This window comes from Hyperolius riggenbachi, chromosome 3, assembly GCF_040937935.1.
Source record: "Hyperolius riggenbachi isolate aHypRig1 chromosome 3, aHypRig1.pri, whole genome shotgun sequence".
Taxonomy (NCBI): domain Eukaryota; kingdom Metazoa; phylum Chordata; class Amphibia; order Anura; family Hyperoliidae; genus Hyperolius; species Hyperolius riggenbachi.
This window is the reverse complement of record NC_090648.1, coordinates 374797585-374815893: the sequence shown is the minus strand read 5'-3', so window position 1 is coordinate 374815893 and position 18309 is coordinate 374797585. Positions and strand designations below refer to the sequence as shown.

Below are 18309 nucleotides of genomic sequence, written 5' to 3'. Positions count from 1 at the left end.
CCCCATGTTTATTTTTTTTTAAATAAATATTATTGTCAGTGTTTAAACAAACAAAAAAAAAAAGTGTTTCTTTAAGTATGTCCCCTCCCTCCCTCCCCACAGCCAGTCATTTACGGCGATCGGCTGTCATAGGTTTCTGCCTATGTGAGCCGATCACTCTTTTGTCCCCCAGGGGGACAGCCGTGTCTCACGGCTGTCCCAATGCAGCGCTGCTGCTGATCGCAGCGCTGCACAGTGTAAATAGACGGTGATCACACCGTCTAACAGTCTCCCGAGCGGCAATAGTCGCTCGGAGACTGAAGGTGGGGCAGAGCTCCGCCCCCAAGCAGGAGATGCGCGCGCAGCCTGCGCGCGATCTCCTGCAAAACAGAGCCCCAGGACTTTAGGCCAATCGGCGTTAGGCGGTCCTGGGGCTGCCGCCGAGGCCACGACCATTGGCGTGACGCGGGCGGCAGAAGGTTAAAGCTGCAGTGGCCAATTCAACAAAAAATGGCCTGGTCTTTAGGGGGGTTTAACACTGAGGTCCTCAAGTGGTTAAAAGAAAACAAATATGTCAGCCACTACATCCCTCTCACTTCAGGTGTGCTTTAAGACTCAATGGGCTGCATTTTGTAGCAAAAGTTTTGGCTGATGTTTTGATATTCCATTCAAGCTCTTGAAGCAGCAACTAAACAGTTTGAGAGATTTTTAGTACTGGGCATCAAGCACTGTTTGCCATGAAGAAAATATGGAAACAGTTTTTAATCAGTTTTTAATTAGCGCAAACGGCAAATGTCTATACAAATAAAATAATTGTCTTCTACTAAAAGAGTACTCTTCCCAAAATCTAGTACCGGTATTTGCCTCTATAACCCTCCACCATACCTTTTGTGAGATAGAACACACCCCTAACTATAATGCCCATAAAGCTCATTCACACTAGCATAAAAATCCTTCCGCTTTGCGGAGAGTAACGGACTGAATCAGAACGGATGCAAATGAATCCTATTAAACAACAGGATCCATTCACATCAGTCCATTTATAACGGATCATTCAGTGTGTTCCAGCAATCGCCTGGAAGCGACGGATGGGGGCAGAGGCCACGGAATCTGTTAACCTATCTCACTAGGCTGCTCGTTGCGTGCATTTAGTAAGCCGTATATACTTACCCGTCCATTCAGGTCACTGTCATAACGCAACACACACTTTGTATATTATAACGTGTGCATTATTTTTCATAGCATGGATAATTGCTATGTAATGAGTTTATTATAATGTTTTCCACACATGCATTGTAGAAAGTGCGTTTAGATAACATGATCCTTTATAACACAGAGACGTGAACATGCACAGTGTGTTCATGCAGCAATGCGCAGTTTGAACTTCAACTTAAGCATCGTACAAATGTACAAAGATTGTTGCCTGGCAGGGATCGGACTTGACTCCTTGGGCACCAGTGCAGGGCCGAGGCTATACAGCTTCTATGCGGGGGGAGGAGGGCATGCACATATATGCTCATACAGTGGGTTGCAAAAGTATTCGGCCCCTTGAAGTATTCGGCCCCTTGTAATATGCCACATTTTGGCACATTACTGCAACAAACATGAATCAATTTTATTGGAATTCCACATGAAAGACCAACACAAAGTGGTGTACACATGAGAAGTGGAATGAAAATCATACATGATTCCAAACATTTTTTTTACAAATAAATAGCTGCAAAGTGGTGTGTGCATAATTATTCGGCCCCCTTTGATCTGAGTGCAGTCAGTTGCCTATAGACATTGCCTGATGAGTGCTAATGACTAAATAGAGTGCACCTGTGTGTAATCTAATGTCAGTACAAATACAACTGCTCTGTGAGGGCACCAGAGGTTGTCTAAGAGAATATTGGGAGCAACAACACCGTGAAGTCCAAAGAACACACAAGACAGGTCAGGGATAAAGTTATTGAGAAATTTAAAGCAGGCTTAGGCTACAAAAAGATTTCCAAAGCCTTGAACATCCCACAGAGCACTGTTCAAGCGATCATTCAGAAATGGAAGGAGTATGGCACAGCTGTAAACCTACCAAGACAAGGCCATCCACCTAAATTCACAGGCTGAACAAGGAGAGTGCTGATCAGAAATGCAGTCAAGAGGCCCATGGTGACTCTGGACGAGCTGCAGAGATCTACAGCTCAGGTGGGAGACTCTGTCCATAGGACAACTATTAGTCATGGACTGTACAAAGTTGGCCTTTATGGAAGAGTGGCAAGAAGAAAGGCATTGTTAACATAAAGCATAAGAAGTCCTGTTTGCAGTTTGCCTCAAGCCATGTGGGGAACACAGCAACCATGTGGAAGAAGGTGCTCTGGTCAGATGAGACCAAAATGGAACTTTTTGGCCAAAATGCAAAACGCTATGTGTGGCAGAAAACTAACACTGCACATCACTCTGAACACACCATCCCCACTGTCAAATATGGTGGTGGCAGCATCATGCTCGGGGGGTGCATCTCTTCAGCAGGGACAGGGAAGCTGGTCAGAGTTGATGGGAAGATGGATGGGCAAACTTGGAAGAAAACCTCTTGGAGTCTGCAAAAGACTTGAGACTGGGGCTGAGGTTCACCTTCCAGCAGGACAATGAACCTAAACATAAAGCCAGGACAACAATGGAATGGTTTAAAACAAAACATATCTATGTGTTAGAATGGCCCAGTCAAAGTCCAGATCTAAATGCAATCGAGAATCTGTGGCAAGATCTGAAAACTGCTGTTCACAAAGGTTGTCCATCTAATCTGACTGAGCTGGAGCAGTTTTGCAAAGAAGAATGGGCAAGGATTTCAGTCTCTAGATGTGCAAAGCTGGTAGAAACATACCCTAAAAGACTGGCAGCTGTAATTGCAGCAAAAGGTGGTTTTACAAAGTATTGACTCAGGGGGCCGAATAATTACGCACACCCCACTTTGCAGTTATTGATTTGTAAAAAATGTTTGGAATGATGTATGATTTTCGATCCACTTCTCACATGTACACCACTTTGTATTGGTCTTTCACGTGGAATGCCAATAAAATTGATGCATGTTTGTGGCAGTAATGTGACAAAATGTGGAAAACTTCAAGGGGGCCGAATACTTTTGCAACCCACTGTATGTACGCATGCAGGGAACGGCGGGGAAAACCACAGCTGAATGGGAGCTAACTATGCAAATTACCATGGCTGAACTCGATGGACGTATGTCTTTTTTCAACCAAAATAACTATGTAACTATGTAACATAAAGGTTTGGCGAAATGTGTGACACTTAGCACCTGATGAGTTATTGGACGACAAAATCAGTAGGGCAGACCTAGGGTCACACGCTGAGCCAGCACATGGGAAGGAAACGCGGGACGTGATAATCCACCCAGCAAGGAGATGGTGATACAGTGGTATGCGAAGGTTTGGGCAACCTTGTTAATCATCATGATTTTCCTGTATAAGTCATTGGTTGTTACGATAAACATATGTCAGTTAAATATATCATATAGGAGACACACACAGTGATATCTGAGAAGTGAAATAAAGTTTATTGGATTTACAGAAAGTGTGCAATAATTGTTTAAATAAAATTACGCAGGTGCATAAATGTGGGCACTGTTGTCATTTTATTTATTCCAAAACCTTTAGAACTAATTATTGGAACTCAAATTGGCTTTGTAAGCTCCGTGAGCCCTGACCTACATACACAGGTGAATCCAATTATGAGTGAGTATTTAACCCTCCTGGCGGTCTATTAAAACCCTCCTGGCGGTTCTGTAATTCTGCCAAATAGGCAGAAATACATTTAAAAAAAAAAATTTGTTTCATGTAAAGCTACCAGAGTGGTAGCTACATGAAACAACACTAGAGGGTGCATGTGTCCCTCTAGTGCGATCGTCGCCGGCATCAATCGCAAACAGGGAAATGCGTATATAACGCGTTCCCCTGTTTGGATTTTCCTGTCGCCATGGCGACAATCGGAATGACGTCATGGACGTCAGCCGACGTCTGGCGGGAGGGGGCCCTATTCCGCCGCTGCGTGCGGACAATCACCGCAGAGCGGCGGTGATCAAGCTGTACGCGCGGCTAGCAAAGCGCTAGCTGCGCGTACAGCACTTTAAATGAGGCAAATCGCCCGACCAGGGGCTGAGATATCCTCTGCGGCGGCTTACCCCGAGCTCAGCTCAGGGTTACCACTAAGAGGGTTAAGGTGGTCAGTTGTAAGTTTCCTTTGGGGTCTCAAAACCACTCTCAAATGACCTGAAGACAAAGATAGTTCACCATCATGGTTTAGGGGAAGGATACAGAAAGCTGTCTCAGAGATTTCTGCTGTCTGTTTCCACAGTTAGGAACATTTTGAGGAAATGGAAGACCACAAGCTCTGTTCAAGTTACGGCTCAAAGTGGCAGACCAAGAAAAATCTCAGATAGACAGAAGCGACAAATGGTGAGAACAGTCAGTCAACCCACAGACCAGCACCAAAGACCTACAACATCATCCTGCTGCAGATGTAGTCACTGTGCTTCGTTCAACCATTCGGCGCACTTTACACAAGGAGATGCTGTATGTGAAAGTGGTGCAGGGGAAGCCTTTTTTCCACCCACAGCACAAACAGAGCCACTTTAGGTATGCTAAAGCACATTTGGATAAGCCAGCTTCATTTTGGAATGAGGTGCTGTGGACTGATGAAACTAAAATTGAGTTATTTGGGCATAACAAGGGGTGTTATGCATGGAGGAAAAATAACACAGCATTCCAAGAAAAACACCTGCTAAGTACAGTAAAATATGGTGGTGGTTCCATCATGCTGTGGGGCTGTGTGGCCAGTGCAGGGACTGTGAATCTTGTCAAAGTTAGGGAACGCATAGGTTCCACTCAGTATCAGCAGATTCTGTAAACCAATGTCCAGGAATCAGTGACAAAGCTGAAGCTGCACCGGGGCTGGATCTTTCAACAAGACAACTACCCTAAACACTGCTCAAATTCCATTAAGGCGTTCATGCAGAGGAACAAGTACAATGTTCTGGAATGGCCATCTCAGTCCCCAGACCTGAATTTAATTGAAAATCTGTGGTGAGAGTTAAAGAGAACTGTTCATGCTCGGAAGCCATCAAACCTGAATGAACTAGAGAAGTTTTGTAAATAGGAATGGTCCAAAATACCTTCAACCAGAATCCAGACTCTCATTGGAACCTACAGGAAGCGTTTAAAGGCTGTAATTTCTGCATAAGGAGGATCTACTAAATATTGATTTCATTTCTTTTTTGTGGTGTCCAAATGTATGCACCTGCCTAATTTTGTTTAAACAATTATTGCACACTTTCTGTAAATCTAATAAACTTAATTTAACTTCTCAAATATCACTGTGTGTGTCTCCTATATGATATATTTAACTGACATTTTTTATCCTAACAACCCAGGATTTATACAGGAAAATCATGACGATTAACAAGGTTGCCCAAACGTTCGCATCCCACTGTATACAGCACTGTTTTAATGTGATTTAAATGTATGGGCATTACTGATTTTATGATATTATATTAAATAAGCGGTTTTACATATTTGTCCTGCCTGAGTTTGCCTGCAGAGTTGTCCTAAAGAGAAGCCCAGGTGGCAGTTACTGACTGACTGTATTTAAGTTAGTGCTGGTGAGCAGGGGCATATGAGGGGGGGGGGCGCCTGAAGTAGCAGGTGATGGAACCTACTCCCTTACCGTGCACTGTTTTTAAGGCACAGTGTACCTTTACACCAATGGGTTATGTCACTAGAGATGGCCCGAACGGTTCGCCAGGTGAACGGGAACCGGCGAACTTCCGGGGTTCGTGATCGTAAAGAACCGCAAACTTTTCCGGAAGTTCGATACGCCCCCATAGTGCATCATTAGGGTCAACTTTGAACCTCTACATCACAGTCAGCAGGTACATTGTAGCCAATCAGGCTACACTCCCTCCTGGAGCCCCACCCCCCCTTATAAAAGGCAGGCAGCATCAGGCAATGGACTCACTGGTGTGCCTGCAGTAATTAGAGAAGGGAGAGCTGCTGCTGCAGAGAGAGCTATAGGGAAAGCTTAGTTAGGCTCTTGTAGGTTTGTTAGCTTGCTCCTTGCTGATTCTTATTCCTAAAAAAGCACCCCTCAACAGCTCTTTTGGGAGTTAATCTTGTTCTTGTGATCTATTTTGTGTGTGTGTGTGTCCCACAGACACTTGTGTTGCATAGACAGCCTTGGTAATTCCTACTGCGCCCCTGCCAGGCCCAGCACATTCAGTGACTACCTGTGTGTGTGACAGGCAGCTGCATATTTGTAATCCCAATCACTGTACCTGTTCACTGTTCAGTGCACCTACCTACCTATACCTACGTGAGCGCACGCATTGTTAATACCACCAGTCATTGCACCTGTTCAGGGTGTGTGTGTGTGTGTGTGTGTGTGTGTGTGTGTGTGTGTGTGTGTGTGTGTGTGTGTGACAGGCAGCTGCACATTTATAATCCCAATCACTGCACCTGTTCACTGTTCAGTGCACCTACCTACGTGAGCACACGCATTGTTAATACCACCAGTCATTGCACCTGTTCACGGTACCTGTGTGTGTGTGTGTGTGTGTGTGACAGGTGCACATTTTTAATTCCAATCACTGCAGTGCATACCTGTAACCTGTTCAGTACACCTACGTGAGCGCAAGCAGTGTAATATACCACCAGTCATTCCACCTCTTCACGGTACCTGTGTGTGACAGGTGCACATTTGTAATTCCAATCACTGCACCTGTTCACTGTTCAGTGCACCTACCTACCTACCTACCTACTTACCTTTGTGAGCGCAAGCAGTGTAATATACCACCAGTAATTGCACCTGTTCACGGTACCTGTGTGTGACAGCTGCACATTTGTAATACCAATCCCTGCATACCTGTTCACTGCACCTGTGTGACCGCACGCTGTTTAGTATACCAGTCCGTGCATACCGGTTAACTGCACCTGTGTGACAGCTGCACATTGTATTGTAATACCAGTCACTGCTACCTTTCACTGCACCTGTGTGACTGCACATTGTATTAGTCAAGTCAGTTCATACCTTTCACTTCATCCCCCCCGATATGGACAAAACAAGAGGCAGAGGCAGGCCACCCGGCAGGTCTGTTTGAGGTCATGCTGACGTGATTTTGTGCAGCCCTGGCCCAAAGTACAGTGGTCAGAAGAAGGCACGTCCCATTAACTCCCAAGATTGTGAGGATGTGGTTGACTATTTAACACAGAACACCTCATCTTCCGGATCCACCAGCGCTACTCCAAGTACCACATCCGCTACATTTGACACTTCGCAAGAGTTATTTGGTGGGGAAATCACTGATTCAAAGCCATTATTGTTACAACAAGATGAAGGCGCTAAGCAAGTTACACCACCTCATATGAGTTAGGCGACACTATGGACGTAAGGTGTGAGGAGGAGGAGGATGAAGTACCTGCTGTTGGTGCAGTTTTGGAGGTGTCTGATACAAGTGAAGCTTTGGAGGATGATGATGATACTGCCATGGATGATGCGTGGGATCCTAAGAGACACGATGATGTGTATGCCAAAGATCAGAGCAATGCCATCTGTTCTCTCTGCCACCAAAATTGAGCTGTGGAAAGGCCAACACCCACGCAGGGACATCTGCCTTACGAAGGCAAATGCAGAAAAGGCACAAACTGCAATGGGAAGACCACCTGAGGAAAAGCTGCACACAAAAGCAAAGCCACCCTCCTTCTCCTCTTCCTCCTTCAGGTGCATCATCTTCAGACGATTTCTCCCTTGCACCTTCACAATCACAGCCTCCCTCCTCCACTCCCCCTCTCACCTTGAGCGGTTCCTGCTCCTCTGCCCACAGCAGCAGCCAGGTGTCCGTGAGGGAAATCTTTGAGTGGAAGAAGCCAATGTCTGCCAGTCACCCCCTTGCCCGGCGTCTCAGAGCTGGCTTGGAGGAACTGTTATCCCGCCAGCTGTTACCATACCAGCTGGTGGACTCTGAGGCCTTCCGCAAATTTGTGGCTATTGGGACATCGCAGTGGAAGATACCAGGCCACAATTATTTCTCCAAAAATGCGATACCCAAACTGTACCATGAAGTTGAGAGGCAAGTGGTGTCATCTCTGGCACACAGCGTTGGGTCAAGGGTTCATCTGACCATGGATGCCTGGTCTGCCAAGCATGGTCAGCGTAGGTACATTACTTACACAGCCCATTGGGTCAACCTGGTGACTGCTGGCAAGCAGGGAGTACGTGGCTGTGCAGCGGACCTTGTGACACCTCCACAGTTTGCAGGCAGGCCTGCTGCCACCTCCTCTCCTCCTGCTACATCCTCTTCGCTGTCGTCGTCCTCCTCCTCCTTGGCTGAGTGGCAGTTCAACTCTACTGGTGCTGCGATCTCCTCTCCAGCTACAAAGCCCCAGCTCCCCAGGGCCTATGCTGCATGCCAGGTACGACGGCGTCATGCCATCTTAGATATGCCTTGCCTCAAAGCGGAGAGTCACACTGGAGCAGCTTTCCTGGCTGCTCTGAACAAACAGGTGGATCAGTGGCTGACCCTGCACCAACTGGAGATTGGCAACGTGGTGTGTGACAACGGCAGCAATCTCATTTAGGATTTGGGAAAGTTGACACATGTACCCTGCATGGCACATGTGCTCAATCTCGTAATTCAGAGATTTGTGTCTAAGTACCCAGGCTTACAGGACGTCCTAAAGCAGTTCAGGAAGGTGTGTGGGCATTTCAGGCGGTCTTACACGGCCATGGCACACTTTGCTGATATTCAGTGGAGAATCAACTTGCCGGTGAGACGCTTGATTTGCGATAGCCCGACTTGCTGAAATTCGACCTCCTGATGTTTGACCGCCTGCTACAACAGGAGAAAGCCGTCAAACAGTATCTCTACAACTACAGTCAAAGGACACAGTTTAGGGAGATGGGGATGTTCTGGCCGAAGTACTGGACACTCATGCGAAATGCCTGCAGGCTCATGCGGCCGTTTGAGGAGGTGACCAACCTGGTGAGTCGCAGTGAAGGCGCCATCAGCGACTTGATCCAATATGCCTTCTTCCTGGGGCGTGCCATGCGTAGAGTGGTGGATCAAGCTGTGGAGGCGCGTGAACATGAACAGACACAGGAGGAAGAGTTGTGGGATCAATTCTCAGCAGAAGCAGATGATTCCTCAACACCTGTGGCAGCACAGAGGGGGGAGGAGGAGGAGGAGGAAGAGTCATGTGGGGAAGAGGAGTCAGATGATGTGTGTTGTTTTGAAGGAGGAGGATGAGGCGGAAGAACAACTGCAGCAGGTGTCGCAGGGGGCTTGTGCTGCTCAACTTTCCCGTGGTATTGTTCGTGGCTGGGGGGAGGAGGAGAACTTAGCTGACATCACTGAGGAAGAACAAGAGGAGATGGAAAGTACGTCTGCATCCAACTTTGTGCAGATGGCATCTTTCATGCTGTCCAGCCTGTTGAGGGACCCCCATATTAAAAAAACTCAAGGGGAATGAGCTATACTGGGTGGCCACGCTACTAGACCCTCTGTATAGGCACAAAGTGGCGGAGATGTTTCCAAATCACCAGAAGGCAGAAAGGATGCAGCACTTGCAGAACAAGCTGCCAACTATGCTTTACAATGCGTTTAAGGGTGATGTCACAGCACAATGGAATAAAGGTACCACTGCTAGTAATCCTTCTCCCATTTCCACGCAGGCAAGGATAGGGCACTCCAGCGATCTCATGGTGATGTTGGACATGTGGACATTCTTTAGTCCAACGCCTCGCCTTAGCGCTTCCGGATCCACCTCTCCACCAACACCTGGATCGGCAGGTAGCCGACTACCTGGCCTTAAGTGTGGATGTAGACACTGTGAGCAGCAATGAACCCTTGGACTACTGGGTGTGCAGGCTTGACCTGTGGCCAGAGCTGTCACAATTTGCCATCCAAATTCTGTCTTGCCCTGCCTCAAGCGTCCTGTCAGAAAGGACCTTCAGCGCAGCTGGAGGCATTGTCACTAAGAAGAAAAGTCGCCTAAGTCAAAAAAGTGTTCAGTACCTCACCGTTATCAAAATGAACTAAGTCGCTCCCCACACAGCATCTCTGCCTGCAGGCCGCTTGACTGCATTCTCCGCAACCACCAACAGGGTCCAGGACTCTAGGCAGATTCCTGAATTTTTAATTCTTCTGGTGCGTGTACATGCCTGCCTAATTTTTCTGGCTGCACTGCAGCTGCAACAACAAAACAAAAGGCAAGTACATGTGTCAATTCCCCTTCGTGATCATTACCTTGCTGCGGTGAAGGAGCTTGTGTATCACAATGAAGCAATGACCGACGGCTATATGAGTGTCTCGGGGGGGTGGCACACCAAAGATAATAAGGTCGTTACTTCATTGTGGACAGACAAAATTCGATCAGCGTGACAAGCACTGCTGTTCTGTCATTGAGCTACCTCAGCCCGGCGACCATATGGGCTTGAAAACCGCCACGGCCTGCACTCTTGTCATGGTGCGCACCAGTCCAGCACGGCCGTCACTACACAAACAGCTGTTTGCGGTGCGTTACACAGTGAGTTTGGTGTGTCAGTGTGAAGCAGTACTCTAATTACACTCCCTGATTGATGTATACACATGCAAGATGTTTTAAAGCACTTCAGGCCTCCAATTTAGCATGCATTGTGATTTCTTCCCTTAAAACGCTGCTTTGCGTCAAACCCAGATTTTTCCCCGGGACTTTTGAAGTGTATCCCACTCCGCCATGCAAAAACTCAGTTGTTAGACCCCTTGAAACATCTTTTCCATCACTTTTGTGGCCAGTATAAATGTTTCTAGTTTTCAAAGTTCGCCTTCCCATTGAAGTCTATTGCGGTTCGCGAATATGCGAACGTTCACATGTTCGCGAACGTTTGCGGAGGTTCGCGAACGCAGTTCGTGAACCGAAAATCTGAGATTCGGGCCATCTCTAGATATCACCAGTAATTAAACACAGATTACACTATGGGGATTTAAAGGTGTATTTTAAAGAGACTCCGTAAAAAAAATTGCATCCTGTTTTTTATCATCCTACAAGTTCCAAAAGCTATTCTAATGTGTTCTGGCTTACTGCAGCACTTTCTGCTATCACAGTCTCTGTAATAAATCAATGTATCTTTCCCCTGTCAGACTTGTCGGCCTGTGTCTGGAAGGCTGCCAAGTTCTTCAGTGTTGTGGTTCTGCTATGAACTCCCCCTTCCAGGCCCCTCTATGCACACTGCCTGTGTATTCTTTAGATTAGGGCAGCTTCTCTCTTCTCTCTTATCTTTTACAAGCTGGGTAAATCGTCCTCTGAGCTGGCTGCGCTTTCACATACTGAGGAATTACAGACAAGGGCAAAGCTGTTTGCAGGAAGAAAAGAGCAGCCTGAAACTTCAGTGCATGAGAGATGCAGGGGGAAAGAAACACACAAATGATCTCTTGAGATTCAAAAGGAAGGCTGTATACAGCCTGCTTGTGTATGGATGTATTTTCTATGTGTGGACATACTGTACATCAACCTACTTCCTGTTTTGGTGGCCATTTTGTTTGTTTATAAACAAACTTTTTAAAACTGTTTTTAACCACTTTTAATGCGGCGGGGAGCGGCGAAATTGTGACAGAGGGTAATAGGAGATGTCCCCTAACGCACTGGTATGTTTACTTTTGTGCGATTTTTAACAATACAGATTCTTTTTAAGGATGATCCTTAGGATTAAAGAAGAGAATTGATTGCTGCTGTATGTTGTATTAGATAATCTGTATTGTCTGTATTGTCTATTAAAATATTTTTAGCCTGTGTCTAGAGAAACTTAAATGAGAACAATATTTATTCCGTATACCACTTGATTTGCATCACAGCCACACAATGCTTCTTCCTAAAGGGTTATCTGCTGCAAACGTGGGACATAAAAGCCATTGTAGTCTATGGAGTTCTCTACTTTCAATGTGGTGAAGGCTATTTGGTGATCTATATAGTGATGATCGGGCTAATCGCTACTTTATAAATATGGCAAGCACAGAACATAGATGCTGAAACCTAATAAATTCTACAAGAGATTACCATATCACTTTCCAGCTCCATCATCTTCCGGTGTAGTGCAGCTTCTGCTCCTTCAATCTGCTGGATCCACTGAAAAATAACAGGTATGTGAATTGGTGAATTCATATGTTTGCATCAGTACATTTTCTTTCATGCAAGTGTAACATAAGTTATAGAGATATTCATTTACACCACAAGGTGGCAATCTCATGATTTATAAAACTGAAATAAATTATGCCAGTGTGATTCCTTAGAGCATGGTGTTGGCCCTGTGGTGCATACAGGACTGGCTTCACCACATCCCATCCATCCTGATAGTGTGCATTTCATTTTGGTAGATTTATAAAGCAGCATTTGTCTTTCAGTACACTCACGCAGGCATCACCAGGGGGGTCTTAGGGTTAGGTCTTAGGGTTAGGCACCACCAGGGGTGGTCTTAGGGTTAGGTACCACTAGGGGGGGGGCTTAGGGTTAGGCACCACCATGGAGGATTTTGGGTTAGGCACCACCAGGGGGGTCTTAGGGTTAGGCACCACCAGGGGGGATTTAGGGTTAGGCACCACCAGGGGGGTCTGTTTGTAAAACATTATTATTCACATAATAAAGCGATCATTGAGTAAACTTTAATATATTTTTAGTCACTATTTGTAAAACCTTATTATCCACACAATAAAGCGATCACTAAGGGGGGTTTTAGGGTTAGGCACCACTAGGGAGGATTTAGGGTTAGGTACCACTAGGGGGGTTTTAGAGTTAGGCATCACCAGGGGGGAATTAGGGTTAGGCACCACCAGGGGGTCTTGGGGTTGGGCACCACCAGGAGAGATTTAGGGTTAGGCACCACCAGGGAGGTCTTAGGGTTAGACACTACCAGGAGGGTCTTAGGGTCAGGCACCACTGGGGGGGGGGGGGGGGGGGGTTAGGCGCCACCAGGGGTGTCTTAGGGTTAGGCACCACCAGGGAGGTCTTAGGGTTAGGCACCACCAGGGGGGTCTTAGGGTTAGGCACCACCAGGAGGGTCTTAGGGTTAGGCACCACCAGGAGGGTCTTAGGGTTAGGCACCACCAGGGGGGTCTTAGGGTTAGGCACCACTGGGGGGGGTCTTAGGGTTAGGCACCACCAGGGGGGTCTTAGGCACCACCAGGGGGGTCTTAGGGTTAGGCACCACCAGGGGGGTCTTAGGTTTAGGCACCACCAGGGGGGGTCTTAGGGTTAGGCACCACCAGGAGGGTCTTGGGGTTAGGCACCACCAGGAGGGTCTTAGGGTTAGGCACCACCAGGGAGGTCTTAGGGTTAGGCACCACTAGGGGGGTCTTAGGCACTACCAGGGGGGGTCTTAGGTTTAGGCACCACCAGGGGGGTCTTAGGGTTAGGCACCACCAGGAGGGTCTTAGGGTTAGGCACCACCAGGAGGGTCTTAGGGTTAGGCACCACCAGGAGGGTCTTAGGGTTAGGCACCACCAGGGGGGTCTTAGGGTTAGGCACCACTGGGGGGGGTCTTAGGGTTAGGCACCACCAGGGGGGTCTTAGGCACCACCAGGGGGGTCTTAGGGTTAGGCACCACCAGGGGGGTCTTAGGTTTAGGCACCACCAGGGGGGGTCTTAGGGTTAGGCACCACCAGGAGGGTCTTGGGGTTAGGCACCACCAGGGGGGGTCTTAGGGTTAGGCACCACCATGGAGGTCATAGGGTTAGGCACCACCAGGGGTGTCTTAGGGTTAGGCACCCCCGGGGGGGGGGGGGGGGGTCTTAGGGTTAGGAACCACCAGGGGGGGTCTAAGGGTTGGGTTAGGTAGAGGGAGGGTTCTGTGTGAGAGTAGGGTTAGGTTTAGTTGTAGTAATATGTTAGTAATATTTACTAATGTTTTACAACAGTTATTATGAACGTACTTATATATATATTTTCATCGTTATAAACAATAATTTCATATTTTGTTACACGAAGAAACAATAAATGAAGGTTATACACAATATTATACAATTAGAGCAATTATATTATCGTTTTTAACAAAAGTAATTGTAAGTTTTACTTTTAAAACAGGGAAGATTATCGTTTTCACAATTTGCAATTTCATACACATTAAATGTTTTGTAATTTGTAAAACATTATTGTAAATGAAATACAACACAATATTTTTATAAACACTATTACCCCTTATCGTTTACACCACGCGCCCTTTTTATTCGACGCCCTTTTTGCATGTACGCGGTAGGGGGTGGCTGCTGATGTCTGCTGGTGCCAGACATATTAGGAGTTTTACAAACAATATAATGTTTATGGGACGCATTAAAAGAAATATTACGGAGGACATCATGTGGCCAAATACAAATTACATCGACAAACTTTTTTTTTTTTTCCATTAAAAGCCTTTTTTTCCCATTTAAGATTTACCCCTTCCCTCCCACACTCTCCCCAAGGTACTCAAACATTTTTTTGCATTATAAGAAAAAAAGATGACCATAAAAAAAAAAAAAAACTTAAATAGCTACCGTAGGAACTGAACTTTTTAATATGTATGTCAAGAAGGTATATTACTCTAAATAGTGATGGATGCAAAACTGAAAAAAATGCACCTTTATTTCCAAATAAAATATTGGCACCAGACATTGTGATAGGGACATCATTTAAATCAGAGTTCCCCAACCCTGTCCTCAAGGCCCACCAACAGTACATGTTTTGCAGAAAACCACTAACATGCACAGGTGAGGTAATTAGCAGAGCTGATTAACTACCTCTGGATTTCCACAAAACATGAACTGTTGGTGGGCCTTGAGGACAGAGTTGGGGAACACTGATTTAAATGGTATAATAACCGGTACAAATGGGAAAATTACGTGGATTTTAATTACGGTAGCATGCATTATTTAAAATCTATAATGGCCGAAAACTGAAAAATACTTTTTCCCCATTTTTTTTCTCATTTTCCAGTTAAAAAACATTTAGAATAAATTAATTCTTGGCATAATGTACCACCCAAAGAAAGCCTAATTGGTGGTGAAAAAAACCAAGATATACAGTACTTCATTTAACCACTTGAGGACCCAGCCTTTACCCCCCCTTAAGGACCAGCGCTACTTTTTATGATCTGTGCTGGGTGGGCTCTGCAGCCCCCAGCACAGATCATGTTACATGCAGAGCGATCAGATCGCCCCCCTTTTCCCCCCCTCTATGGGGATGATGTGCAGGGGGGGTCTGATCGCTCCGGTCTGCAGGCATGTTGTGGGGGGGGGCACCTCAAAGCCCCCCTCCGTGGCAAAATTCCCCCCTCCTTCTCCTACCTGCTCCCCCCCAGTGATCGGGGCTGCACAGGACGCTATCCGTCCTGTGCAGCCAGTGACAGGCTGTCCCCTGTCACATGGCGGCGATCCCCGGCCGCTGATTGGCCAGGGATCGCCGATCTGCCTTACGGCGCTGCTGCGCAGCAGCGCCGTACAATGTAAACAAAGGAGACATACGTCTCCTACGTTTACATTTAGTCTGCGAGCCGCGATCAGCGGCTCGCAGGCTATTCACGGAGACCCGCTCCGTGATCTAACAGGAAACGGGCGCTCGCGCGAGCGGCCTTTCCTGATTAAGTAGGGAGGCACCTGGCGACGCAGAACTGCGTCGCTGGTCCTCCAGCTACCACTTTGCCGCCGCACGGTATGAGTGTGCGGTCGGCAAGTGGTTAATTGTGATAAGTAGTGATAAAGTTATTGGTTAATGAATGGAAGGCGCGCTGAAAGGTGAAAGTTGCTCTGGTGTTCTTGAGGGAAAACCCCCTCAGTTGTAAAGTGGTTAATGAATCATAAAAGTTCATAATCTTATATAGTTATTCATAAATAAGCATATGATTGTTCCCAAGCTTAGTCTTAAAGGGAACCTAAACTGAGAAGGATATGGGTTTTTCCTTTTAACATAATACCAGTTGCCTGACTCTCCTGCTGATCCTGTGTTGCCAATACTTTCAGCCACAGCCCCTGAACAAGCATGCAGATCTGGTGCTCTGACTGAAATCAGACTGGATTAGCTGCATGCTTGTTTCAGGTGTGTGATTCAGCCCTACTTCAGCCAAAGGGATCAGGACTGCCAGGCAACTGGTATTGGTTAAAAGGAAACATCCATATCACTCACAGTTTAGGTTCCCTTTAACTACAAACCGCTACAGTGAAGGAGACCAGTATACATCCTGGTAGGGGACAGTGTGGTCTTATTTAAAGAGGAACTCCAGTGAAAATAATGTAGTAAAAAAAGTGCTTCATTTTTTACCATAATTATGTATAAATGATTTAGTCAGTGTTTGCTCATTGTAAAATCTTTCCTCTCCCAGATTCACATTCTGACATTTATTACATGGTGACATTGTTACTGTGGGCAGGTTATTTAGCTGTTTCTAGCTGCTCTGTCTGTTACAGATAGCTAATAACAGCTATTTCCTGTCTCTGAACATTGTTACATTGTGGCAGTTTGCCAGCAGTACCGCGGTATTCAGAGCCTCTTGTGGGAGGGGTTTCAGCACAAAATCAGTCACACAGCGCCCCCTGATGGTCTGTTTGTGAAAATCATTGTCTTTCTCATGTAAAATGGGGTATCAGCTACTGATTGGGAAAAAGTTCAATTCTTGGTTGGAGTTTCTCTTTAAAGCAGGATTAAATTCTATACAAAATGAATGAAAAAACACATTTATTTGGCATCCTCACAATAAATGTACTGTACCTGTAACTCCTTTTTCTGTGTCTGAAGCATGGCACCATATTTCTGGTATAACTGGGAGATAGCGTCATGGTTGTTGCCTCAGCCTTGTGGTGTTGTAGGTCACTCTATGTATTGCATGTGTTTAACTGATTTTAATTTTTGTACCATTGATTTTTCAATAAAGCATTGTGTTTGGTTATTCATACTAGCAGTGCATCCTTTTCCAGGGATTTCTTGCTTTACTATTTCATATGTATATGTTACTTTCCCCAATCTTTGCACCCAGTGGTCCGCATGTGCAGAACCTTATCTTTGCTTGTTTTTTTTTTCAGTGTTAAACTGGGAATACTGAAAGGAAGCGTCTGTCTTACCCGGCCCTCAGGGACTGCGGGTTCAAACAGGTACACATTCCTGAATGTGCAATTAATATTCATTGGGGGAGCGATTTACCATATGTACATTTTAATCAAGGTTACATTTAAAAGCAAAATTCCGCTGGCTGCCAGAATGGTTGTCATGAGTTTGTCATGTGTGCCTTCACATCAGGGTGGAGAGGCGTCTGGCAGGCACTTACATAAAGCCACACACTGTGCTGTTACCTACCTCTAGGAGTAATACCCCCCCACCCTTATTTTAGTAGTTCTGTCCTAGCTATATTTAAATTGTTATACACGCACGTGTGACGCTGTAAGGGCCCTTTTCCACTACCTTGCGTTTTGCGATCTGATTCTGATTGCTAACGGATTGCCAAACGCAGGGTACAGTAAAACTAATGGAAACTGCAGTGGCCATTTCCATTAGTGCGATCTGATTGCGTTGTGATTTTGGCCCAAGTGCAATCGTCGTCCTGTCGCATTTTGTATGTGATTGAGCTCTACTATACTGAGTATAGTAGCTCAATCACATTCACATTAGTGGAAATTGGATTAAAACGCGATCACGTTTCATAGTGGAAAAGAGCCCTTACTTGTTGCCTCTGAAGAAGTTGTTGTACCTACAAACATGTCAGGATTGCTATTTAAGACTAAGCATGGAAACTATCTTCTGATTTTTTTCTAATGGATAGTTGTTAGAGAAATATACATACAATAGTTAATTATCCCGCCCGTTAAATGGGCACTAGGGCTGGGATGCAACCCCCTTACCAAGGGTGCTCGCCCGTGCTCCCCACCACACACACCAACGGCTGCCCCCTGACCTCGTCCTCCAATTTGTAACGTCCGTGTGCTGCGCATGCGCGCTAGAAAAAAGCACGGACACAGGGACAGGGGTTACAGGGACAAGGGACACAGGGACAGTGGGGTTTTATTAGGTAGGATGAGGCTACTTCAAGATTGTACTACATGACTATCTAAAGTTTGTTTTTACTTTAGCATGGAAAGCAAACATTTGCCTTCTTAAAACAGAAGGTATTTACAAATATTCAGGTTGGACTAAGCATATGATGTCTACCAATGCATCACTGCTGAATATGCAAATCATCCTTCCTTGTCCCTGTAAGCGAAACACACCTCCAGATCCGCAGGAATGCAATGATGTGTCACCTTGTTAAATACACAGAGCCACAATAAACCAACATGCATACAAACCGTTTCAGATTGGT

The 18309-nt window shown here is 46.0% G+C and overlaps 1 protein-coding gene across 5 annotated transcripts in view; it reads right to left on the bottom strand.

Annotated features, from left to right (window-relative positions):
- The window catches only part of JAKMIP2 (janus kinase and microtubule interacting protein 2), a 241904-nt gene that overhangs the window by 38192 nt on the left and 185403 nt on the right, over positions 1 to 18309 (bottom strand). For all 5 annotated transcript variants that reach the window (XM_068277184.1, XM_068277182.1, XM_068277185.1 and 2 more), the window contains one exon: positions 12054 to 12122. In XM_068277184.1, coding sequence (XP_068133285.1) covers positions 12054 to 12122 — 69 coding nt within the window. The remainder of the gene's footprint in view (positions 1 to 12053; positions 12123 to 18309) is intronic.